The sequence below is a fragment of the Phalacrocorax carbo genome, chromosome 9, assembly GCF_963921805.1.
Source record: "Phalacrocorax carbo chromosome 9, bPhaCar2.1, whole genome shotgun sequence".
Taxonomy (NCBI): domain Eukaryota; kingdom Metazoa; phylum Chordata; class Aves; order Suliformes; family Phalacrocoracidae; genus Phalacrocorax; species Phalacrocorax carbo.
Window position 1 is genome coordinate 21,643,024 of NC_087521.1, and position 27,383 is coordinate 21,670,406.

At 42.7% G+C, this 27,383-nt stretch overlaps 1 protein-coding gene across 1 annotated transcript; it reads right to left on the reverse strand.

Moving 5' to 3' along the window:
- Positions 1–7,496: 7,496 nt before the first annotated feature.
- Positions 7,497–23,956, reverse strand: DDX24 (DEAD-box helicase 24). The gene is made up of 9 exons (XM_064460665.1): positions 23,773–23,956; positions 22,681–23,404; positions 18,607–18,984; positions 16,887–17,040; positions 15,983–16,498; positions 13,733–13,808; positions 12,922–13,110; positions 10,377–10,506; positions 7,497–8,664 (listed from the first exon to the last, which is right to left on the reverse strand). Exons 2-9 carry the CDS (start codon positions 23,384–23,386, stop codon positions 8,429–8,431), a joined length of 2,385 nt encoding a protein of 794 aa, XP_064316735.1. The 5' UTR covers positions 23,387–23,404; positions 23,773–23,956; the 3' UTR covers positions 7,497–8,428.
- Between the last annotated feature and the right edge of the window lie 3,427 nt (positions 23,957–27,383).

Below are 27,383 nucleotides of genomic sequence, written 5' to 3' on the forward strand. Positions count from 1 at the left end.
CTCATCCACTCCTATTTTCCAGACACCCTTACCAGTGGTGCCAGTACTGTGGACAGCTGTGCCTGATCCAGGCATGGTGCCTCAGGTAGCCAGTAGAAGGGTCTACCAACCTTGGTGTCCCCAGGATTTGATTGCTTGGAGTCAACAGACTCCCAGACCTAGGGAGGACCCATAGAAAGTGTTACAAGTCATGAAGGGAATACTATGGGCATACAATCCTGCTTGGGGAGATGTGCAGATGCTCCTTGAAGTCCTATTCACGCCAGACAAAAAGCACGCAATTCTTGATGCGAACCATCACTGGACAGAAAAAGGGGGAGATGCAGCTGCCCAGACAGCCCGGCTGACTGTGGATCTTGGGTGGAATCGTAATGCAGATGCAGTCTACAGACAAATTAGCCAGACAAAGCTTTGAAGAGGCTATACCTTTGGCAGGACAAAAACCTGCAAATTGGTCTAAAATAAGAGAGTGTCAACAGAAGCCTGAGGAACACCCCTCAACTTTTCTCTCTAGATTATTTAGACAAGTCAGATTGGTTGGAGGAGGAATAGATCCAGAAGCAGAAGCTAATAGACCTCTCATGGTCTCTAGTTTTGTGGATCAAACAGCTCTGGATATTAAAAAATATTTTTCTAAACACGTCCCCAGCTGGACAGGGAAGTCAATGAACAAGGCAGTGTGTTTGGCTATGTTTGTATACAATGGTCTAGATGAGGAAGGGGTTAAAGAAAAGAGATGTCAGAGGGAAGAGAAAGTAAGTGTCTTCGTGGGTGTGCTGAGGGAAGGGTTTGGAGAAAGTAGAGAGAGAGGCTGGGGAAGAGCAAGAGAAGGCAGATGGAATCAAAGTGAACGTGATTTCTGTCTGGGAGCTAATGACTGTTGTGCTTACTGTGGGGAACAGGGGCATTACAAACAGGAATGTCCCACGAGGCCGAGAGGGCCCTGAGGACCCGGATTTGGGAGCAATCAAATGAATATCGCCAAACAGCAATGACAGGAGGAGGGAGAGTCAGAAAAATGTCAGGGTATATATGGGTCTTGGAGTACTAAACTGAATAATAAGGGTCAAATTGTGGGAAAAATAGAAGACAAAGAAATACCATTCCTAGTGGACACAAGAGCCACTTTATCACTTTTGAATTTCAAGCGTAAGGGGCAGTTCTCAACATATAGAGTATTGCTTCAAGCAGTCACAGATAAAAAGGAATAATCACTTAGCTAGCCAATGTTGCTACAGACAGGTGGCCAGGGGGTGTGGGGAAGATGTGTGATTGCAGAAGAATCACAGAATGGTAGGGGCTGGAAGGTACCTCTGGAGACCATCATGTCCAACGCCCCTGCTCGAGCAGGCACACCTAGAGCAGGGGGCACAGGACCATATCCAGGCATGGTTTTTAATGTCTCCAGGGAAGGAGACTCCGCAACCTCTCTGGGCAGCCTGTTCCACTGCTCTGGCACCCTCACAGGAAAGAAGTTTTTTCTCATACTGAAGTGGAACTTCCTGTGTCCCAACTTGTGCCCACTGCCCCTTGTCCGGTTGTTGGGCACTAATGAAAAGAGTCTAGTCCCATCGTTCTGACACCCACCCTTCAGATATTTATAGGTATTGATGAAATCCCCCCACAGTCTTCTTTTCTCCAGGCTAAACAAACCCAAGTCTCTCAGCCTTTCCTCATAAGGGAGTTGCTCCAGTCCCCTGATCATCTTCGTAGCTCTCTGCTGGACTTGCTCAAGGAGTTCCACATCCTTCTTAAACTGGGGGGCCCAAAACTGGACACACTACTCCAAATGTGGTCTCACTAGGGCTGAATAGAGGGGGAAGATAAACTCCCTCCCTCGACCTGCTGGCCACACTCCTTTTAATGCACCCCAGCATTCTGTTGGCCTTCTTGGCCACAAGGGCACAGTGGCTGGCTCAGGGTCAGCTTGCTGTCCACCAGCACTCCCAGGTCCTTCTCAACAGAGCTGCTTTCCAGTAGTTCAGCCCCCACCCTGTACTGGTGCATGGGGTTGTTCCTCCCCAGGTGCAGGACCTTGCACTTGCTCTTGTTGAATTTCATCAGGTTACCCTCAGCCCAGCTCTCTGGCCTATGTGTTTGTTGGGATAAGACCTATTACAATCCCTAAAAACCCAGATCTGTCTGTCCTCAGAAAGGGTAGAACTTACAGTAGCAAGGGTCTGTCTCACTGCTGAAAACTCACTCAAAATTCCTGGAGTTCCACCTGAATTTATTAAAGTACCTTCAAAATTGTGGAGCTCCTCTGGAATGGATCTGAGTTTGCTGAAATTGGCATGAACAGTCTCCACAAAAACAAAGGGAGGAAAGCCCATAGCAATCAAGCAGTATCAAACTCTCAAGGAAGCAGAAAAAAAGTATTCAGAAACAAATCAATCCATACCTGAAAAAGGGGGTTTTATGATAATGGAGTTCCCCACATAATACCCCTATTTTACCTGTAAGCAAAAACAGGTTAGACAAAGAAGGCGATCCAGAAGATAAGTTTGTATGGGATCTCAGAGCAATAAATCAGCATGTGATTGTACCTCATGTGGTGGTTCTGGACCCATCAACAATATTATTACAAATTCCACCTTGGGCAAAATACCTTACTGTTATTGATTTAACAGCTACATTTTTTAGTATTCCTATAGCAGAAGACAGCCGGCATCTGTTTGCATTTACGTGGAAAGGCCAACAACTAACAGGGACCCGCTTGCCCCAAGGGTTCACTGGGTCTCTTTATGATGTTCCCCCATTTATTTAAAGATGACTTGAAAGATATTATATTACCTGGAGGTTCTATACTTGTACAACACGTAGATGATTTGTTACTTGCCAGTAAGTCATATGAAGATTGCTTGAAAAATACTATTTGTCTATGTACTGCTTTAGCAGAAAAAGGTCACTGTGCATCTCTTTCTAAGCTTCAGATGTGTCAGCAGGATGTAAAATATTTAGGATTTACATTAAAAGAAGGACAAAGATTAGTAGAGCCAGAATGGGTCCAGGCTATTCTGGTAACAGAAACAATTGCGAGGGTTTTTAGGCACAGTAGCATACTGCAGACCCTGGATACAAGGGCTAGGGGAGTTAAGTAAGCCATCGACAGAAGCTACCAAGGCAGAGGAATTGGAGCCTTTACATTGGGGTCCAGAGAGAGAAAAGGCTTTCCAAGCTATAAAAGGAGCTTTAGCTTCTGCTGGGGCACTGGGATTGCTGGATTACTCCAAGGCCTTTGAACTATTTGTGCATTAGGACAAAGGAATTGCCAGCAGAGTCCTTACTCAAACGCTAGGTCCACACCGCCGCCCTGTGGCTTATTACTCAGCTCAGCTGGATCCTGTAGTGGCAGGGAATAATTCCTGTGTTAAAGTGGTAGCAGCAACAGCACCTGTCATAGAAAGAAGCAGCCCATTAGTCCTGGGTCACCCGCCAACTATGTATGTCCTGCATGAAGTAGAACTGGATCCTACGCAACACACTACACAAGCATTGTCCTCACAAAGAGCACATCGCTATGAATTAATGATTTTAAATATGGATGTTATTTTAAAGAGATGTGACGTTTTGAATCCAGCAACTTTACTGCCTGTTCCCTCTGACAGTGAGATGCACCATGACTGTGCTAAGGTAGTGTTTCACTCCCGCCGCCTATGGGAAGATCTGCAGGATCAACCGCTATAGGACTCGGATCTAACCCTTTTCACCGACGGATCTTCATACTCTGTGAATGGAAGATGACATGAGCTATGCAGTGGTGAGAAACTTGAAAAGGTACTTGAAGCAGAACCTCCACAACCACAAAGTTACAAAATTTGTTCTTTAGATGGGGATTATCACTGTGGTTTAGTAGTTTATTTAGTTCCTTGCTAAAAGGTCTTTTACCTGTGGTTATTATGCTTCTGACAGCCTGCTGTGTTTTCACTTGTATTTGGAATTGTTTACAGAATATGCTTATGAAATCTATACAAGGTACTGAAGAGCCTTCATACAAAACCGAATATAGATGGGCAGGGATGCCTGAAAAAAACCAAAGGGAGAACTATTGTAGAAGAAACTTGATTAATCGTATTCTTCTCTCCGAATAGCCTCATTTAGCATTAGTAGCTTAGCACTAGTAGCTAAAGTAGTTGACTCGGGGATCGGGTGTTGGGTGGTATAGGTATAACTGAAGGGTAGGATCTGGGGTAGAGGTCCCTTTCTGGAGGCACCCAACTCAAGCTGTAACCTGAGAACTAATAAAAGAGGAATTGGAAACCTTCACTCAGCCTCTACACTGATCACTGATCATAGGTTGGACCCTATTATGGCGGCCAGCATGCATAAAACCATAGCACCTGTCAGTACTGAAATTGTTTTTACTGGTGTAGGTATTCCCACGAGGAAAGGAAAATAAACTCTATCCTATGAAAACATCCACACTACTGATTACACTGGTATAATTACATCAATAATAAAAGAACATCAGACCTCTAATTACCCCAGTGGTACCAAAGCCCATATGTATTTTGCAGTGCCCTTTCTCCTTTTCCAACACAGGATTTGTGTCTGTGTTCTGTAACTGCAGCCCTCACCTACAGAAATTTGGCAATTTGTACCTTCTAAAGTTGGTTGCTCTGGAAACAGGCTACAATTTCTTCCAGCTTCACAGCACGAGCTGCTTTAACTCCAAGACAAACAAGTGTAGCAGCTCTGTTCACTTGCTTCTCCAGGCCAATGAACTTGCCTCAGGAGTCACAGACTATTTTCCTCTTTCTTATCCACCCTGTGAGGCCAACCCCATGAGGAGATTTTGATTGACTTGAGAAAACACTGAAGCCCTGAAGTACCTTTCACAAAAGGAAGCTGGAATAGGAAATCTCCCATGGGCCAGAAAAATATCACACAACTGCCTGAGTACCAGGAGGCGGCGTGGAAGGGATCTATAGAGTGTTACAAAATCAGGGCTATTTCTTAAAAGAGAGCCCTTCTGTCTGGTGTCTCCATTCTTCTCCTCAATCCTATGACCTCTGACAACATCCTACTGTTCTGCAAAGACTACTGGATATTACGTACTTATTGTTGCTTGCTACATTATCAGTCTTTTACTAGTCACTCAGCTTATGGTGTTCTGAGCATCTTCTTTCACCAAGCCATTCATCAAACAATCTGGAATCACTCAGGCACCCAAAATGCACCCTGCTAGCACAGGACAAAGCAGTGGGTGTTTTAACAACAAGAAAGCAGTGTTTCTTACCAGATTTTGCCCCTGGGATCAGGCAAGATCATCAGAAAGTGTCCATTTCCTTCCTTCTTTCCCTTTACAGACCTGGGTGCACAGACTGACTGCGGTAAGCGTGCAGTACCCGGCCCTTTCTCCGTTAGGTGCAAATTAGTTCCCCATGCCACATGGCCAGCCGTGTGCCTGGGCTGCTGGCATATGGCAAGGCAGCACTCCAGGTTCTGCTTTGCTAACTTGCTGTTTTATTAACATACAGGGGAGGAGAAAAAGAAAAGACTGGAGAATATCAGGAAACTTTGCTGTCCAATATGTGAGATCCTGTCCAAACTATCTCCTCAGCAGATGTCTTAAACTACAGGGACTCTTCCTTCTCTTGATAGGCATGTGACAGTTCAGGAACTCTGTGGCAAGGGTGTCAACTGACCTCATGGATTCACAAAATAGAAATGAAGGCTCAGAAGCTATTAGGGTTTCAGTTTTCTGTTACATAGTACTGGCTGCTCTGTATCAGTTTGGCCCCTACCAACAAAGCTCATGCTTTTATTAATCTACTTGGAAGTTGCTGTTATAGCCAAAATAGACTTAATTAGTCCTTTAATTAATGGGTATTTTAGCAGACATAAGCTGCCACAAAATACAAGATTACTTGTTTGAGGCCTTAGTGTAACTGCTGTGACAGAAGAGCATTACAGAAACCATTTAATACTACATATTTCATTAAATACTACAATTAAATTGCCCGTATGCACTTGATGTAAAACTGTTCATGCCTAATTTGCACCAGTGATACACATGCAAATAAGCAGAGCTGGAGAAAACATTATCCTTTGCCTTTCTCTCTTCCTGCAGTAACCTAGTTCATATTGGAGGAGGGCAGCCAAGTGGTAAAACTTTCCAGTTACTGTTTAATAATTTGTTTAAATTAGCTAAAGTAATCTAAGGTTTCTCCTCCAGGTAGAGGACTCAGGGTATCTTAGTAAGATAAGGACAAGGCAACGAAGGCAGCCGCAAGAGAGCTTTCAGAGTGCTAGACCAGTATTCTTTTTAACACACTGAGATATTTTTAGGGTCCAGGCTCAGCTTGAGCTCCTGTGGGGGTGCAGCATCAGTAGATTAAGCATTGAGAGCTCATGCTGAGCACATCAGATATCGCAGGAGAAAACCAGCAGCGCAGCATGCCACAGGCGAGGATGAAGAAGGCGAGGAGGAGGGCAGAAGTGTCATAGTCCATCTTGGGGAGACTGAGCAAGACAGTGGGGTGGGAGTGCGAGAACTATGCTGTTAAACAGGGAAACAAAAGCAGCTGAACAACTTCACAGCAATTATGGAAATAACAATATTCAAGAGTCCTCTAATGCAGTTCTCATGGTCACGTGGAATTAGAAATTGCCAAAACTGTCCTACCTCATGCAGATTTTCAGACAACAGAGGAGATACATAGCTCTAGTGTCAGGATCCAGCTCTAATTTTGCTGATGAATTGTAAACAGAAATATATCACAAGATGCAGAAAAGCCCCCCTGGTCTTCAGTCTCTTCAGAAACACAAAACCAATGCAAGTTTCCTTTCAATAATGTAAGAATGTGATTAAAATGGCACAGAAAAAGAACGAGGGTGTGTTGCCATTGCTCAGTTCCCTTTTTTCCAGCTTTCCTTACAAGTAACTCTTTAAATTCTTGTTTTTATTTTACAGATGTCACATTAACCCGAAGATGTGTTGTCTTCTCACATGGGTGAGGAAACAGAACCTTACCATCTTTCCCAAAAAAAAACTTCCGCCCTCTATGCTGAATGGCATGAGGCAAGCAGTGCATTGCAAGGAAAGCTTCATACGTAATTGATAAGCTCTGTATGCTTATGATTAAATTGCCACAGCTCTTCTTCAGTGATGCAAGAAAGCAAGAGAAAAGCCCTCCAGAGATGGGGGAGCAGTGGAGGCCTTCAATTATTTACATAGGTGAAAGAGTTTGCTATTCTCACACAACCAACGAGTGGTTGGAGGGGCACTCCACTCCATAGACAAATTTCTCTTTGACTGAGTAAACCGATGCTCCTATCACAGCAGCAACACTGGTTCTATACCGTATGAGACACAAAACCTCAGCCCGATCTAGAGCCAGAGGTGAAGGTTCCTTGTGCTCCTGCCAGTACAGATCCCACTGCTATGTCTTACCTTTTGGGTGCTTTTTCCCCTCTCCTTGCATGCTAAGTGCAAAATGCATCAGCTGTAAGGCATTCAGAAGTCTCAAGTGATTGAAAAAACAGACACAGGCTTTGGGTTTTATAGCATGTATAATTTAACAAAAATTCAAAATATATTTTTCTGACATATTTTTAAAAATAGTTTTAAAAGTTATTTGCCCAGGCCAGGTTAAAATGATTTAAAAGCATAATTATCAGGAAGCACTCTTCAAAAGTGACATTTCACAACATCCGCATCTTTTCTATAAAAGCATAGATCATATTTCTAACATGTTTTCAAACACAAACTTAACTCCAAATTTTAATTAAGAACATACTGAGTAGCAACACTTATTCCTCAAAAATTTACACGTCTGAAGGTCAGTCCTGGCCCATTGTCACCTTCATTTTTTTGCACATTCTAAAATATATTAACACAGGACTAAGGGAATTAGATCCAGTGGAGAACAGAACAGAGACATATTATCAAAGGAGAAAGAAAATTGGGAGAGATTTCTGTAACCAGAATTGTGGACCTGCTGCCTCTCCCACTGAACTGGCTGCAGTAAAAGCCAAACCTCCTGTTACCACCAGCTCAGATTGTACTCACTGTATACAGCCTACCTCCCCCTTTCTTTTAAGGACATTAAAATTAAAATAAAGTTTTATCATTAGAGTATGCCCACAGTGAATTTTACCCAGTAACTTTTACCCATCTCACAAAAAGGAGTAATAAACAGACTATTTAAAAACTGATTACAGAGTTATTAGTACTTACTCTCTAGTCCAGAGAGTAAGAAAAAATAAGTAAGGATGTAAGGAATCAATATCCGGATTCAACAGTAACTAACCACATGTTAACAAAGCCCTTTAAATCAACATTTTGCTTTGTGCCTGCACAACCAAGACACAGGCAACATCCTCTGATACTACGTGTCTTCTAGTGGAGTTCCTCCATAAGCACTGACAGCCTTGATAAGGATTGACCTTGCTTCCGTTGCACTGAGTGATCTTGCTTAGTTACCTAATTTAATTTTATTGATTTCTTCTTCTTGGCTTGCTGTTTGGACACGGTACCCAGAGCAGATTCTGAAATACCCGCTGATGTCTGAGGTAGAAGCAGTTTTCCAGACTGTGTTGGATACTTGGTTTTCATAAGGACTTTAAACAGTGGCTGGGACAACATATATTTTAGTTGTTTTTTCATCCCCTTCAGCATCTTTTGCTTCTGGCTTTCTTCTTGCTCACTAGCTTTTTTTCCTTGGGGCAGAAATCAAAGATACAGAATGTTACAAGAGAAGAACTTCCATTGGCCTCTTTCACCAGGCTTTTGTAGTGCTAGGGGCAGATGCTAATCATCTTCCTCTAACAAGGTCACTCAACTCCCATACAGTCTTCCAGTCATCTGTGACACTTCTCAGATCACCCAGGCTGTCCACAAGCTAACAAGATCAAGAAGAGTCTTAACTACTGAGTAACCACCCCAGGTATCATTCTCCTAAATCATTCAGTTGACTCTCAGCCCAGAAGAGACTCTGGAACAAAAGGAAAAGGGGCCCAGAAGATAAGGTATTAACCCAGGGCTTCTAGCTCAGGTAGAAGCTTCTTCTGTGTATCTTGTTACTTTACACATGCCTCATTTCAGCACATGTAAAACAGGAAGCCCTTTTCTCCTTAAACATAAAGACCGGAGACGGTTAATATGGTCAGAGGCCTGAACTCCAGAGAAAAAATGAAATCAAGGTTGCAGTAACATAAATTGAAAAGACATTACTAAATTCTTGTTAACAGTGTAAGATGCATTTAATTTATGAGATGAATGGCTGAGATTTTAATTAGTCCCCAACAAGCTATGGAAGAATTAGATACTGAATACATTTTAGAGCATCAATCTGGCAAGATTCTGGGTGACAATTACAAAGTACTTCACTCGAGAGCCACAACTTACTTGGACTGGATGTACTGTTTTGAAACTCATTTCAAAGCACAGCATACTCAGACTATTTGAAAACAAGACAGCAGAATGCTAATTATCTGAGAGCGCTCCTGAACAGTTTTGACAGAGACGATTAGTTCTCAACCACTTTGTAAGCAAGCACAAGCTAATCCAGCCATGAATAAGTGAAAAAAAGAATAATCTGCACATGCTTCAAAATTAAGGCATCTGCATATGTAGCAGATAACAGGTTAGAGACAACTTAAGCTGGTGACCCAGGCAGTACCCCTGTTCAGCATGCCTTCAAAGAACTCAAAGGATATCATACCTTCAGCTCCTAAAATCTGAACATAATGTGGCATTTTATGGTGCATCTAAGCAGTGCAAAGCTTCATGGCATTGAACCATTAAGCTTCATGGCACCTGTAGTTGCACAGCCCTACACATTCTCTCAGGCACAGCCTGCAGAATGTTTAATTTTAAAAATATAAGGAATTATTTACTTCTCACACACCACCAAAGACCTCAGCAACCTGAACATAAGTTTTGGTCATTTAGCCCACAGCACTCAACCTACATAAGGCTCAATTTTTGGTGTTTGCTAGTGTTTCCTGTGTGTTCCCAGACAGAGCTGTCAGGCTCCTGTCCTGCTGCCTGACTACAGGGGGGGTGGGAGAGATAAGCAAAAGTGAGGAAATAGCTTTTTCTTTGACACAGAGGGGACACAACTCAAGCAGGACATACTGGGCTGTGAGTTTACCCTAAAATGTTTGCCAGCAGCTAAACAGTCCTTGGCCTATGACATGTGGAATTGTCTGTGGTTTGCCACAATTGTCACACCTCACTCCCTCAGCTCCAGCACTATCTACAGCACAGTCATCCTGAAAAGATAAGCAACACCACATACTAAGTAATGACATTCCTGCCCCTTCTGCCCTGCAGGTTTTAAGAATTCCCCTGCCATGGCAGGGCTTCTTTGGGACACCAGTGCTATGGGACCAACCGAGCATACCCATAAACAAGCATTTCTACTTGCCCATAAACATGTCATCATCAAGATCGATCTCAAGAGCCTCTGCAGCTTGCTGGAGCCAGGAGTTGTGTTGCTTTGCCCGACTGTTGAAAAATTCTGTCTTCTCAATTTGCCGTGCCAAATTCATCCGCTCCTGCAACAAAAGTACACTTTAGATGTTATGATCAGGTTTAAATGCAGAGCACTTTAGCAGAATCAGTGTTTGAGAAGATGCATTGCAATGCAACTGAGGTGCAGAGACACTTTTGTTCCCTACTGGTGTCCCAGCAGATGCCCCATGTAATAACGACACGTCATCATTTGCTGAAGTGTTTTCCTTCTTCAGATCCATGATAGAATCTGACTTCTAAAACATCTCAACTACTAAACATGCCTGAATGTTAACTCCTCATTCTTTAAACGAATCATGACAAACACTTCAGAGACATGAAGGACAAATCATGATTCAGATACCAATCATTTACAAGCTACATATTCAGCTGGATCTTAAAGTTACTAGTCTTTGCAATAAGGGGCAGCTGCTAGCTTCATCCCACTCTGAAGAAGTCAGCTCCTGCAGGCCATAGGGAAGGAGCTACTCATGTCTTCAGAAATGCACCTGATCTTATAGGCACAGGACAAAATGTCCTGTCCTACTTCCCAGCTGCACACAGGTGGAACAAAGATGTTCAGCAAACCTAACCTGACCTGCAGTCTTCCAGCTGGGCCAAGCTGTCTTAAATACCTAATTCATTATGGGAAGAAAATTTGCACTGACAGTAAATAATCAAGTTCTGCTGTTTGGAATGTGCCTACAGTTGCCCAAAACAAACCTGTACAGGACACCCGGACCACCCCAAGGGAATGGTCTGGTGCTACACAGTAAGAGCACCAGCCAGGACTGTGAGGATAATTAAAAGGAAGAGAGAGGAAATTAAACTTGCAGCTGACTAATAAAACAAGCCAGTCACTTCTCCTCAGATCAGTACAAGAAATTTTAACTCATTTTTCCATCTTTGTAAAATCTGACTCCTCTTTTTATCTCTTCTCTACCCTGGTTCACCAATTCTATTCTACTCAAGTGTTAATACCTTCAGACTTTTCCTGAACTTGAATGAAGGCATGCAGAAGCAGGGAAGGGGTGTGCCAGAGACAGACATAAAGAACCAGCAGCACTATTGGTCCCAGCTACAATGGTTTTGTGATTAAGCCCAGGGCAAAGTGTAAATGAGACCTAACTATGGGAAGGGCCTAGGAGGCTGGAGTCCTGTCATTACAATTACAAAAACATCTTTTCTGGAGAAAGGAGCACTGTTATAGATAGGAATATATAGGAGAGAAGATTGTGAGATGGTGGCAGGAAAATTTAAGTGTGGAAACAATATTTATTTGTCCATTAATTGACAGAGCACAATAACAGCCAAGAACTACTCATCAAGAAACACAGAAGGGACCTCTGAAGAAGCACTCTACAAACAACAGATTTCATTCAGTAACCAGAAACATTTGGCAGGTGGAGGGGAGTGGGGGGAAAGATGGGAAAAAAAAAATCTAATTCTCTTTGTTACTACCAAAAGTAGAAAAATGAGTCTGTGGAAGCACTTCTTTGATTTTCTTCCTTTTTCAGAAAGCTCTGTTTCCTGAAAAATTCACACTAAACACCCCATCTGCAGCAAGCCCAGGCTTTGAAACTTGCTGACATTATTCCCAGGGTGAGGATACTGGTAGACCCTGGGCTCAGTCAGAGCCAACTGGATAAGCATGAAGCAGAATACCTTAAGGAAGATACCTGTTGCATTATCTGACTGCTTGCATTTGTCTCCGTTCTCAATGACTATGCAATACGCAGCAGACACTCCAACCCCAGATGGATTCCTTTCAAATGCAGTACTTAAATATGTCCCATTTGTACATGGCTGATGTCACCCAAACTGTTAAGAGAATGCTAGACATTAAATGGCCTCTTATTTGAGAAGTACTGTGGTGACTAGAAGCTTTCTAAATTGTTTTGTAAATCCTAACCATTGGCTATCTTGTGGGAGTTAGTGAACCACTGAGCTCTCCTTAAAAGGGCAATAACCTAGAAAAAGGAAACATACCTGGTTTGACGGGGCTAAATGGCAGCTGTGGCCTCACAGTATAGGAACTTTTAGAAAAGCAGACAACTCACTACTTCAGCTGAGAAGAGACAGATGAAGACCAGTGAAGTTCCCTGGACCTGCCACTGTTCTCTAGTCCTAACACAACAGGCTTTAAACAACATACTTAACAGAGCCATCCTAGCTCCCCCGCCACAAAACATACTCGCTTCCCTGCACTGTTTCTGGGAATCTAGTCAGAAGCTCTACATAACAACGTGCAAGAAAAATTCAAGTGATGTTTATTTCAACACCTTTCTTGGGCCAGTTATTGAGGAGAATCATAAATATTGCTTAAAAATAGATAAAACTGTGGTTAACTTCATTTTCAAATCCACGTCCTGAAGACGTGGAAAGAACGTGATGGGTAATGCAGTAGTATGAGTAACCGAGCAACTACTCGGGCTGCAAAGAGATTGTTGTTTCTTTACCTTGATAGCAGTCATGCATTTGGTTTCAACTGGGAAAAATGGCAGCTCTTCACTCTTCTCCAATGTTTTATAAATCTTCCTAAAATTGATCAAGTCATCAGGGCCGATTAGCAATAGGCTGAGGCCTTCGTTGGCAGCTCGGGCTGTTCTGCCGCTTCTGTGTACGTACAACTCAGAAGTACGAGGGACCTGCAAACATTCAGAAAAACCATTAAGCTGGTCATGAAAAGCTAGCAGCAGCCTGTCATGCTTTGGCCAAGAGGTTGCCAGAGAATATTGGTTTTTATATACACAGGGTACATTGCATGTAATGCAGCTGAAGGTAAAGTAAAAGATGATGTCTGGAGATACTTTTTGTTCTGTGGTCCAGTATTCTTCCTTGCATAATATTTTGTGAGTCCTAACTTCCAATCCTCGGCCATTTCATTTGCAAAGCAGGAAAAAATTGTATGTGTCCTCAGGGAAGAGTTAACAGCTGAGTCATGTGACAACTTTGATATCAAAGTTAAAGAAAAAGCAAGGAGAATCATATCTGTTATGTCATTTCTCATACATAATCACAGATTCACAAAGCACTACCTATCACAGTCAGTCGCTGCAGCAATAAGATCCCTAAGTACAAAGCACTGTATGAGAGTTAAATTAATAATGATTAAATCTCTATGCTTGGGACTATATAATACACATAGTGTATGTGTATATATGACACATAGGACCAAGAATCACAGCTTTATAGCGTTCAGAGTTTGGATCAGCAAAATCTTATTTCAAAACCAAAACAGTAAAAGCAAAAACATTAAAAATATTTAACCTGGTAGTGGATGACATGCTGCACGTTGGGTATATCAAGACCACGAGCTGCAACATCTGTTGTCAGGAGGACACAGCTGAGAAAGTGATAACATTTAATGAACATGAAATTGAAGAGTAAACCATCTGTTAAGGAACATAAGATACAGCGACCTAGAATTCTACAACAGCAATTTAAAGAACAGATTTGTACTATATCATCTGCTGGAAATATGCTATTTGTTTGCCCTTACAGAAAACGATACCCAATATTACATCAGAGGCAGTCTTGAAACAGCAATTCTTAAAGTAAAAAAAAAATTGCAGATGTTACCTTCAGCAGGCCTATTCTGTTTCTAACAAAAAAAATCACTACCGTACTGGATCCTGTTTTCCTATGCTTTTATTCTCTCCCAATTCACAGGAACACTAGTGCATATCACTATTCAGTGACCTAATCCAACCACTTGGCAGTGGGGTATGCTCCCCTTCATTACAGTTCTCAGTGCTCTGCCCAGGCTGGGTTTTAAAACATCTTTAGCTTGATATGGCCATACCATTAACAACACAGTTGATGTTTTGGCAGGACAGAAAGGTTATTACAAGTTTCACCAGTTGAGAAAAATCACATTATTAACATTGTAGATTTCATTAACAGCTTTTTGGGACTGAAATATCTTCTACCAAGCTGCACTCAAGTAAGTTCTCTCAGTAAATTAAAAGCTAGAAATATAAAGGAAAGGGATTCTATTCTGACAATTAGTATTTCTCCTTACCCCTAGAAATTAAGAACTACTCAAAAAAAGCAGCCAACATTACTTTATGTAAACAGTCTACTACAGAGATGAAAGTCTGTCTATGGTATGGAAGAATTAGTTTTTAAAAAAATCTCCCAGGAACTGAAACAAGTTACTTGCAGGTAACGGGAATTTGTTAAGATTTTATGCCAGCTGACTGCATACTCTATTGCTACAAGGTTCAAAGCAGAAATAAACAGAAAATTTTATGATCTGCAATCTGCAGGAGGCTGTGATAGATGGTCTCATATACTTCTTGCCTCGAAAATATGCAGACTCTGAAAACGTCCTGTCTGGCCTAGGCCAATACTATCGATATTACATTCTGCCAAGAGATACTGCAGATCTATCATGGCAATTCAACCCCTCTTCTTCCTGCCCAAGTCTATTACCAAAGTACACATGCCCATGTGGTCAGACAGCACACAGCACTTCACAGAAGGACTAAACTGTGAGGCTTCTGGAGTATGGAAGTACTGAGACCACCAACCTCCTCTCAAAGGCCATCCCAAAGCCACCAGGAAACAATAATTCTTAAAATGGCAGGACAGGCCTCCCTGGGTAAACCTGACTGCCCACTGCTGCTGAAAGGCACCACTGCCCCTTCTCTTGCATTGCTCCAGGATACTTTAATCCTCAGGAAACTAACTCATCTACCTAAACCTGCAAAACCCTAACCCAGCAAAAAGTGCTTAGTTTTCTGATGGCTTAGTGAGATGAAACAACTCAGAGAAGGATCAAATGAGCTGCAGAAGTAGGGCACAGGGGCAGAGAGGTGTGCAGGACGGTTATAAAAGCGTATGGCTGAGAACAGGGCAAGTGACAGCTCGCTCAGCAGCAATGAGCTGCCAGACCACAGATAATTCAGGCTCCAGTGGACCTCAAGAGGCCTCTAATCCAATCTCTGTCTCAAAGCAGGATTAGCTATAAGGTTGGACCAGGTTGCTCAGGGCTTTATCCAGTTGAGCCTTGAAAACATCTAAGAATGAACAGCCTGTTCCAGTGCCTGACTGTCCTCAGAGAGAAAAAGCTCTTTCTTATATCCAGCCTGAATCCCTCGTTCCAACTTCCACCTGTTATCCCTCATCCACCTACCACCTACCACTTTGAAGAGCCTGGCTCCATCTTCTTGATAACCTTCTTTTAAGATATCAGAGGGCTGCCATTAGGTCCCCACAAAGTCTTTTTCCCAGGTAATATAAACCCAGTGCCCTCAGCCTCTCCCCTTGCAAGCCAAGTGCTTCTTGACCATATTGGTGGCTTTCCACCTAAGTCACTCCAGTTCATCACCTCAGCTATCCTGTGAAACCTCATCCTTAGTCATTAATAACCTGAGCTCACGAATGGGGCACTCGTATCCCCATCTAACTCCCCCAACCTGCTCCTACTCTAACAGAACTGTCTCCTCTCCCCACTACCCTTTAAATGATTTTTTTTTTTTTCTACTTCCTAGTAGAGGAGAAAAGTCAACTCACCTCTCTCGCTCTGCAAACCTTTCCAGATTTTTCAGCCTTTGCTTTTGGTGCATATTGGCATGCAAAGGAAGAGGATCGCACTTTAAGATTGTGAGGAGAGAACTGAGGCGTTTTACACAGTCTATGCTGTTTGCGAAGACCATGGTTCTTCCCGGATACTGGAGAAGAAAGTAATAGAGATAATAGTCCTTTTCGTCTGTGTTGCAGTGGATTCTAGTTTCTGTCAGAGTCTCAACAGTAGCCTCTTTCCTTGTTAAGTCTATCACTTTGGGTTTGCCCTTTATTCCTACTTTTTCCATTAACAACTCTAGTTTGGTCTTCTTGTCCAGCTTTTTGGCATTCTTTTTCTGTATTACTCTTGTAGGAGTCTGATGGACTAAAGTCAAAGTGGCTGAAAAAACAAAAGTCTGTCGTTGAGGGTTATACTGTGAATCATTTAAGATTTCCAGCAACTGAGACAGCTCTAAGAAGTGACCTTTCTCAACCATTCGGTCTGCTTCATCAATCACAAGGCACCTGTCAAATAGAAAACACACAGTAAAAATACACTTGTGCAGATAAATACAAGTCTGATACAATCAAAAGAACTTTTCCTGCTAAACACACAGGGGAAGTTCTGCATATAAAACTCAAAGGAACACCAGTTATGTCAGAGTAGCTACAGCAGCCTTCCATGTTTCTTTTTGAAAAATCAGGTTTCTAAAGGGAAAATGAGGTTTTGCTACTGGCTTTATATTGATAGAAGGAAATGTCAAGTAACTACAGTGTATTTCAATTGAACACTGGCAAAGAAATAAGTAAGTGATCTTCCACAGTCTAAATTATTTAAGCAGTTAGTAAACATTATCAGTGCACAGTGACGCCCAGTTCAGCATCCAGCAGTTAGTCTAAAAGACACCTTTACCTGAGGTGCCGAAGATTTGAAAGATGTGGGTGTCTCTCTTTAACTAACTCCCACAGACGGCCTGGGGTGGCAATTACAATTTCTGGCTTTCGATTCAGTACACGTTCTTGCTTCTGTGCAGCCATGCCTCCAACTAGAATTGCAGTCTTTATGCCTAGAACATATAAAAAATAGTTTTTATCTCACTAACTTACCAGTGAATGTCTTTACATACAATTAGTCAAAGAACTATTTTAAGAAGTCTATACCACAACTTCCAGCAAACATTTTGGCCAGGAAACTTCAGGGGTTTTACATAACACCAAACACGCAGCAATGCCCTCAATTTTGCAGAAAAGTCCTCATTATAGTCAGACAACAAAAATAAAGCAGTCTTTCTTTTAGTGCACCTGTCTTCCAACAGGAGGAAGAATCACGTATGTCCTCTACAGCTGTTAGCTGTTTACGTGTACTTCCATATCTGTGCTAATAACTACTTGTTTGCTATGGAATAATCCTAACAAGAATTCTCCCTCCCAATTAATGATTCTCTGGACCACACAGCAGCGCAGACCCTAAATCAGCTTTAAGCAATTTGCTCAGGTACTAAAAGGAGTTTAGCTTTGGAAGCACAGACTCCACACATAGCTTATTTCATCCTACTTTTTCAAAGAATACACTGGCCCATGACAAACTCAAAGCTACTGTGGAAGACTCCTCCAGCATCCAAGCTACCAGAGATGTCTCTTCCCTACTACTTGTGGAACCCCATGGTTCCAGGTGGGAATTTTTTTCAAAGTGATTTGAAACAATAAAGCAAGCCCACATCAAAACGTATTTTGTCTCCTGTTGCAGCAACTATATATCACTTGGGCAGCAGATTTTTATACACAAACAGCAACTGCTCCTATCAGAACTGTACTAACATAAATCGATTGTTTCAGGCTAGGAGTTAAATTTGGCGTGTAATCAGCTGTAGACTGATGAGCACAGCAGGACATATAGACACCAAAGGAAGATGTACTTAAAAGCAGTTCACTGCGCTATATATCCTCTTCAATAAATAAACAATTACTACTTCTGGAGAAGTGGGGAGTTTTTTATCCCTATTGTCGCTATCTTGAACAGTTTCACATCCTCAGTCATGCATTTAACAGAGGTGCTGACCTCTGGTCTGGAAGAGAAAGGAACAGGATGGAACTGCTTTCATCAGGCATGTTACCCAGCAATATGCTGTGGCCTGACTGCTGTAAGAGGAAAGTCAGACAATCCAGCAATGCCTTCTGCCCTTAAAATTTATGGCCCTAATTTATTTTTTAATAGAGCAAAATGATCCATTATCTATATAGATTGATATATCTGTCAAAAAAGGAAGTTGTGAAAAAATATGTATATAATGAAATCTTTTATATATATAACCTAATCATCCAAAACCAGGACAAAGTTAGCTGTAGCTGCATATCTAGTCCTGATTCTGTGTTGCTAAAGCATGAGTCAAAAGCTGTCTGAAGGAAGAACATTTTAAAGCAAAATATCTGACATTAACTGTTTACTTCCACATGCATCTCACTGAGGAATCTTAATGCACTTCTCAAATATTAGCGACTACAAACCCTAACCCTTCAAAAGCCAGCCCAATTTTATGATGCAGAAGAAACTGTGGCACACATTCTGGCTCAATGTCCAATGCCAAGACCCAAAACCAGTGTAATCTGGGACATGGCCCATGGGGTCGACATACCTGTAAACTTTGCAACTGCATCAATGTGGTGTTTTACTTGTACAGCTAATTCTCTTGTGGGAGTAAGGACCAGTCCTAAGAGAGGTCTCTTTTTATGAGCGCCAACAGTGTGTGTCTCATCACTCAAATCAAATTCAGCATTTTCCAGCACCTTCACACAGCCTGTTGTGAAAGATGCATCATCTTCATCTCCACTGTCTTCAACCTGCTGATGGGTTAGTTTTTCTGCTTCATCCTCATTTTCCCATCTTGTTTCATCATGATGTTGATGGGACTCTTTAGAAACGCTGTCATTTCTGGTTGTTGAGCTATTTGATTTTTGCCACTGCAGCACAGAGTGAATCATTGGAATTGCAAATGCAAGCGTTTTGCCGCTTCCTAAAAAAAAAAACCAAACAAGAAGAGTAATAAAAGACCAACAAGTCATTTATTTGAAAATACGAGAAAAGCAACAGCCAATCACACACTGGTCTTAAAACATACAGTTGGAACAGACCCAAACTCTTGATTTTTAGAAGACCAGAAACTTGCAGCAATAGCATCTTTTCTCCTGTTCCCTCTATACATTTCCTTGAGGTCACCAGTAGCTAGTAGTTCCTGGGGAACAGGTATTTTTCCAATCTCTAGCAGGTCAGGCAGATTCATTTGTTCTGAAAGTGGTTTTTAAAAGCTGCTGTTGCAGCCAAGATATTTTTAAAGAACTGTATGCCCGTAAGGAGAATAGCATGCCCTAATTGACAGTTCTGATCAATGTTATCCAAATAAAGGAATAGCAAATGAGGCCAAGGACAAACTGGAATGTACCTGAAGGATTTGCTTCCATCTTCAATTTACGATACTGTGTTTATGACGTTCTAAGAAACTGTATTTTGAAATACTCCATTGTCGAATTTCCTGATTTACCACCAGCTCACATTTTTATAACCAAAACATGTAAATCTGATTTAAAACAGATAATCCACTTTGGAGAGAGGGGGGGTGTCAAATACAAAAATGACAGAATCACAGAATGGTGGGGGTTGGAAGGGACCTCTGGAGACCATCATGTCCAACACCCCTGCTCGAGCAGGCACACCTAGAGCAGGGGGCACAGGACCATATCCAGGCATGGTTTTTAATGTCTCCAGGGAAGGAGACTCCGCAACCTCTCTGGGCAGCCTGTTCCACTGCTCTGGCACCCTCACAGGAAAGAAGTTTTTTCTCATACTGAAGTGGAACTTCCTGTGTCCCAACTTGTGCCCACTGCCCCTTGTCCTGTCATTGGGCACTAATGAAAAGAGTCTAGTCCCATCGTTCTGACACCCACCCTTCAGATATTTATAGGTATTGATGAAATCCCCCCGCAGTCTTCTCTTTTCCAGGCCGAACAAACCCAAGCCTCTCAGCCTTTCCTCAAAAGGGAGATGCTCCAGTCCCCTGATCATCTTGGCAGCTCTCTGCTGGACTTGCTCAAGGAGTTCCACATCCTTCTTAAACTGGGGGGCCCAAAACTGGACACACTACTCCAGATGTGGTCTCACTAGGATGGAAAGTGCTCCCCTAACTTTAATTTCAGGGGTTCACTGTACCAAACCGCAAGTCACATCCCTGCCACATATTCCCTTCTGAACTATCTGTCACTAATAAAGATGTTAGGAGAAGCCTGGCAGCACATCCACCCCAGTGAAGGTTCTCATAAATATATCAATTCATAGATCACAAAAGCAGCATCCAGAGCACAAGACACTAACTACGCCACTCCTATAACAGGCCACTGCTGGAAAGCAGTCCTCTGGAAATCTCATCTCAATTCCTTGAGCACTGTTTGTCCATATCACGAACCCGTAAGAGTTTGCCAAATTCAGCAACACAGAATTTTGCTTATTTAGGGGAGAACCTTACTATTAGTTAAACAGCTAAGCCCAGCATCCTGACCAATACTGCTGCAAAGTCTCATTTCCACTTCCCCACCTTTCTGCATGTCTGGGAGGTCTCTTCTAACTTCTGCACTTGAAGCACAAAATGCTTATAATCTGCATTTGCAGAGCACTTATAAAGTAAGATTCTGTATTACAGGAACATGTTTTTAAGTTGAAGAACACTGCTGATCTTGAATTAAATGTAATGCAATTTGGCTAGTGCAAATGTCAGTACTGCACCCAGCTAGATTATGGCTGTGATAATCAGAACTATTCTGCAGGCACTAGATTCACCCCAAAAATTAAACAAATAATCACCTCACAGAGCACATTATCTCCACAACACGCAGATCACATACCATAGCCAGGCCTGCAAAACCAGGACAAAAGTATATCTTGGTACCCCCAGATACTACAGCTCAAGCTAATTCATGTGCCTTTAAATGGTTTTAGACTGTAAGATTTTACAAAGATAAAATTTGGTTCCTTAACCAAAAACTTCACTAGTTCTAGATGGTAATGAACAGAACTGGTTAGATCTGCTGAGAAAACAACAAGCCGTGACATTCCCTACGTCTGATTCCACAGGGATCTACTGCCCTATCATAATCTTGCCATTCTCCCCTACGTTGCTATCAAAAAGGGAAGATGAATAGCTGTTTCACTTGTCACCTTCCTCCCTCAGGCCCAACGAGAAGGGAAGCTGTAGGATACCAAAAAAAAAAAAAAAAACACCAAACAAAACCAAAAACCCAAAACAAAAAAAACCAAAACAACCCAAAAATACAAACTGGAGAGTTTCGGCCTCTCCAAGCTGCAGCACTTTGTAGCAGACAATTGTCCACGCCTTCTCCCAAGTTTCTACAGGAACACCAATGACCTACTGGGCTCTCTGGAGAGAACCTGGCTTTCTTTCATGAAAGAAGAAAATAGATGAGCAAAACACAGTTCTACTACCTCAGGGTTATGCAAAATTAGACAGCAACAACACAACCTGCCACCAACCGTGCTTTCCATTCTGCAGCTAGAGAGAGTTTTGCTTTCCAGTGCTGCCTAAATGGCACTTTTTTGCAGTACAAAAACAGCATTGAAATTTTCAGTTCCATTTTCAAAAACACTCCTTGCGGGGTTTTCTAATCTGATTAAAGATAATAGCATCAGCCTAGCTTCTAATTAAAATAGAAATGCAAATGACTGCATATCTTATTAGCTACTGTGCCTTCATGTTCGAGAGCAGTAAATGGCTTTATAAGACAAGCAGTGAGATAAGGCAACTGGAACAGATGAAAAGAATGCAAAGGAAGCCTTTAAGCCAACGCAGCTTCCAATTGTGCTTCCTAGTTTTAGTTTTTATGGGGAAAAAAATATTGCACTGCTAAAGGACACAAAACTTCAAAGGAAGGTGTGAGCAGCAAAAAAAGTTGGAGGGAAAGTAATGCTCTGAGACTGGACAGCATCGTTTAAGTAAAAGAGCAGCTATAACAAATTTCACAAAAGCTAGCAAAGCTCAAAGACAAAGGCATGAGCTGATCACAAGCTGGACGAGGGACAGTACCTCTCCAGTTAATGGATCAACGTAATAATTCAAGCACAAGCAGTGAGAAGGGCTAGTGACAACATACAGGCCGAGCCCAAAGACAGGGCACAAGGTGGGCCTGGTTTGCTGTGTTAAAGGCCTAGACCATATTCACAATGCCTAACACTGTGCCTAGTGTTTATTTACCACTCCAAGCTAGTACTGCATCATCTTCAGAGAAACCTAGTTTTCTGCTTTGCCTTGGCATGGGGACATGCACAGAAGTTAGGCTGCTGGAACATGACTTTGTTTCAATAATTCTGCCCTTTGTAGCATATCGCCTTACAGATCCCAAAATAGGAAACAATTTGGGAAACAACAGAAAAAGAGACTTCTGTCAAAAGCATAAGAACTCATGGAGACTTCAAAGCTTTGCACACTGTATTTTGTAAGGATGGAACGTCCTCTTTTTGTAAGTTACAAAGTTTTAATACTTCACAATGAATCATTACCAATATATTGGATATGCAGAAGATACAGTCTCTTCCCCTACATATAAATGCCTCTTCTACTATGTACAAAAACTTGTAACAATAAGCTATGTTTAAAGAGGGGAGATGGAAGCTCCCAGCATATACAACCAGTTTAACAGATATGTACCTGTTTCTGCAGCTCCAAGAACATCCATATTATCCCGGATAGCAGAAGGCAAGGCTAAGGCTTGAATCGGAGTTGGAGCACTAAACCCCAGGTAGCTCAAGGCCCGCAACACTGGTTCAGGTACAAACAGGTCTCTCCATGCAGACACATCAACTTTGTGATCAGCTGAGGCAGATAAAACTTCTGTTGTCCAGTTTTTAACTTTTTTAGAAGTAGTTACTGATGAAAGAGCTTCTTGAGCTTGAGAAGACTTAGTTTTAGCTACCTTTTTTTTCTTTTTCTTTGAAGCGTCTTTTGTGCTTGAAGTGCTCTCAGCTACACATCCATGGTCCTCACAATTTGCCTCTTTATCAACAGGCACATCAACATCTGTTGCATTAGGATCACCACTTTTATCTGCCTTGGTTCTCAAATCTTTATTTTTCTTTTTCTTTTTGGGAGGGACGACAGGTTCCTCTTCCTCCTCCTCACTGCCGCCTTCTGAAACACCCTCAGCCTTTCTCTTCTTCTCTTTTATTTTCCCCACTTTGGAAGAACTTACTAGTTTGTACTCTGTAAGTTCCTCCAGGCATACTATATCTCCAAACTCCTCATCAGCAAATAGGTTGGGGTCGATGTGCACAGCTTTCCATTTTCCTATTACTTCAATGCCTTTTTGTTTAAGTTTAAAGGAAGATTTAAATCTCCCTCCTCTTTTGGCCTTCATTTTTACCTACAAAAAAACCTGAAAATAAAAAATCTGGGTATCAGATCACAAGAATGAGGATTACATCGATGATGTCCAAACTCGCGGGAACGCAAGGCGTAATTCTTTTCCTTCGGGGGGAATAATATGTCACGGCCTTAAATACAGCAACAGCAGGCCAGGCCTGCGGCCTGGCTCCTGGAACAGCTCCGGGATCAAAGCTAAAGCGGCCGGAGCAAACCCCCGAGGCGGCGAGGCGCTCCCGCCCCTGCGCGCCCCAGGCACCCCCCGCCAGAGGCCCGGCCCGGCCTCCGCCGCCGCTCGGGGGGACCCCGGGCACCTGCCGGCACCCCGAGCGGCCCCACCGGCCTGCAGCCCCGCGGCGAGGGGCTCCCGCCGGCGCTTACCGCGCTCCGCAGACCCGGGACCGAGGGCGACCGAGGGAGTGAGAGGGGGTGTGAGGGACGGCGAGCCCGGACGTCCGCCCCGCTACCGCCGCCGCCCGCCTCGTGCGCTCACGGAGGCCGCCATTGCCGCGCCACGTCACTGCGCGGCGCCCGCGGCGCCCACGAGCGCGTCCCAGGGGTCGGTGGGAGGGGGCGGCATGCGCATGCGCCCCCGCGGCGGGGCGGGGCTGAGGGGCGGCGCGCAGCCGGCGGTGCGTGGCCGTGCTCGCCCGGGGGCCGATCTCCGTGGCGCGGGGGGGGGGGGAGGGGGCTCCTCTCAGCAGCCCCGCGACCCAGGCGCTCTGCGCGGCCCCGTGAGCGCTCCAGGCTCCCGCGGCATTCGGCTGTACGTGTGGTGAGCTTAAGGAGGCGAGCCGTAAGCATGTAAGCAGCTAAGGGGAAGGAATGAGCATGCTCCCTCTTCTTCCCCGTTACTGCGTTACTGGGGAGCAGCATCTGCTTGCTGGTGTTACCATCGACCTTACCTGTTACTGCAGCCTACGTTTTAAACAAAGCAAACGGCAGGCTAACTGTGGCTTGCAGCCCCCTTGGACTGACAGCGCTGATGGTGACAGCTGCTTCACGAGCGTGGCAGAGGACGTACCTTTTTTTCTAATCGGGCACTGCCTTTATCTTTCACAAGTACATTAGTAGCTGCGGTGCTGTTTGCGTGAATGGTACTGAAGCGTAGGTTAGGCGTACTGCTGCAGCCCTCACAAGGAATAGGAAAATTTGTTTACCTCCCTTCAACTGAAAATTTTCTTTCGAACTAATAACTTCTCTACAGATCATTTGTGTATTATTGTGTGCATAATACACCTCGCTCAGGAAAGAATGCATAAAGGGCCTCTTAAATTTCAACTCTAAAATTAGCAGCTAAGGTTGAATGTCATCAGCCTTGCTCGTTCAATAAAAACTTGTTATTCATGCTTGCTTATGTGTTAATGTATTCTTTATTATTCCCTGTTCAGAAGAATATTGGGGGCAAAATAATGCAGTTTGGAGAAAAGTTGCAAATGGCTTATAGAAGCAAAAGCGTACCACTGAGGTCACAGCATGATTTTTTTTCCTCCTCCTGTGTGATCAAGTGCTCTTTGCAGCTTGGTCTTGGTGTAGGAAGACGATGTCATAAATTATATACTATGATAATGGAAGATTTTAATTTCTGCTAAAAGACTGGCAGATGCTCTCAACAACCTCTTTTGCTGAGACATGGGGAAGAGAGGAAAAAAACAGGAGGTTTCTAGGTGATAGAGACCAGGATAGTAGATTAAGGTGAAATTACAGCAACAATTACAATTATTTCTTCTCTGTGGTATCTGCAAGTGTTTCTTGGGTTTGTGAGAAGATGGGAAAATGGGGGGTTGTGGTGTTCTGGTTTTTCATCTTTTTTTCTAATATGTTGAGGCAAAGGGCAGAAACGAGCACAAAAAAGCATTTTCAAGAACAGTTTCTGTTCAGGTAATCGTCGTTAGAGATCTGCCAATGCACAACATGAGCAGTTGTTTCCAGTTCTTATCCTCATGTAAGCAAGGCTAAAAAGCATTTGGTGCTTTGTCCGCATGTTCTGTAAGACATGAGTTGGAATCGCTGAGAGTCCCGGAGAGAGTTCAGGGAGCAGGGTTTGATACGGTAGCTTTGTCACTGCCACCAGCAAACCTCATTTACGTAGTGCTGGAGATGGCGATGGCTGACAGTGCTAGCTCACTGGTAAGAGCTGTGACTGCATTTTCATGGTCAAGTTTAATGGGGGGTCTCAGCAGCCTTTATGCATTCCTTCATTAAAAGTATCTTTCCTTCCAGGTTGTGTGGATTAACATTTGTAAGTGACAATTTTTCTAGTTTGCAATTTTTCCACTTTACCTCTTTTTGTTTTACTGGGTATTAGCAAAAGCAAATTTGCAGAAGCAAAAGAAACTGATTACTCTCAAATTCCAGTGTGGCTGACTTAATGCTGATCCTGAATAAAGAGTGAAAAAAAACGTGGACAGGAGAGTTCTTAGCTGTTAATCTGTCCCTACAGGTAAGTTCCTTGCTCACAGTGAGCTCTGTCCTGAAAGAACGATTTAACACGGAAATGACTTGCCAAATGATGTTGAATTATGCTTTTTAATGTAATTACAGATGTATTTTTACAGGGCATAGGAGTATCCTGATTTCTTCCTGAAGAATCCATTTGTCAATGCAGCTGACTTTTCTTCTTGATCAGTATTGAGCTCCATATGCTATTTATAGACTAAGGGACTGAATTGCAGGCCCTAAATCTTAATTTGAAAGAAAGCACATGCCTATTCCTAATGAACATGGAAGTTCGGAATGGTCTTACCTACGCAGAGATGGCAACTCTTCTTACTGCCATGGTTTGAACTGGTTGTACAAGAGGCATTAATGTACTGAGTCATTTTGAAAAGGGATAACCAAGGGAACTAAACATTTGATTAGTTTTAGAGCAAGATTAATCTTTCTGAGCCTTTGTAACCTGAAAGTGACACAGCTTTGGTGTGTTGTGACAAGGCTTTGTCAACAAGAAGTGCACATTTGTGTCCTACCAGGGAGTCAGGTGTTACACTCCTGGTAAGGACAATTCCATTATTGACAGGGCCAAGCGAGCTCTTGGTTAAAATGCCAGTAACAAATGAAGCAGAAGTCAGCTCCGCCACACACTCCCCACCCCGCACTTCTTTAGATCATCAGTTATTCAAATACCAGGAAGTTGTGAATTGAAGATAATAACATGGATTAATAATGGTTAAAGAGTCATGCCATTTGTATGCTTGCATAGCTCACGCCAGTAAATATATATTTGATTATTTTATCGATAATTTCCAGATGATTTAAGCCAATATGTCTGAGGGCCCAAGAGAAATCGAGGAGTTTGATGTCTTTATTACAGAACTTTAGCTGACAACAGAGGCTTCTGTCCTTCCCAGCTGTAAACTTACAGTCCTGCAGATCAGTAGACAAGAGGTCATGGTTTGGTCCCTATTGTGCAATATTAGATATTATATGCTTTGTCAATTAATACTTTGATGTTTTGTAAAATATAAAAGACTCCTACTAAGGTAGGTCAAGCCAGATATATCTTTGAGGCACATATTTAGTTTTGGGATTCAGGTAGCTGAATTCAGTGCCAGGAACAGTTGAATCTGCATGCCAGAAACTGACATAGGTTTTCACTTAGTAATCAAGTTTTTCAGTTTCTCTCGTTTTTTCTATGTCTCTTGCAGGAAGATCAGTATCTGCTTAACCTACTAATTTTAATAGCCATTACTGCTAATAATATAAATCACATTACGGTGACATTCTTAAATACTCAACATTCTTTTAATACTCATGGTGCATTTTGCATAAGAAAAATGTGCAGCCACTGGCCTGTGGGGTACTTGATGCCTCCTGTGCTTGGCAGGCTGTAGAATTTGCTCTTCTGTCTTTTCTGGCAAGCCTGATGAGGCCCGTCATCCTGGTCCTGAAGTGGGAAGGTAAAATCTTGGTTCTCCTGGACTCAAGGCCTTTGTTCTCATATTCAGAAGTTCTGGAATATCATTCTAGGACTGGCAAGATCTCAAGACATA

Bases quoted from the DNA above. Each gene is read 5' to 3' on its own strand.
- DDX24 (XM_064460665.1), bottom strand. From the start codon at position 23,386: ATGAAGGCCAAAAGAGGAGGGAGATTTAAATCTTCCTTTAAACTTAAA. The intron at 17,041-18,606 runs GTATGTCGACCC...TATATGTTCTAG, and splicing joins TGCAGTTGCAAAGTTTACAG to GCATAAAGACTGCAATTCTA. The intron at 13,809-15,982 runs GTGAGTTGACTT...TCACTTTCTCAG, and splicing joins AGGTTTGCAGAGCGAGAGAG to CTGTGTCCTCCTGACAACAG.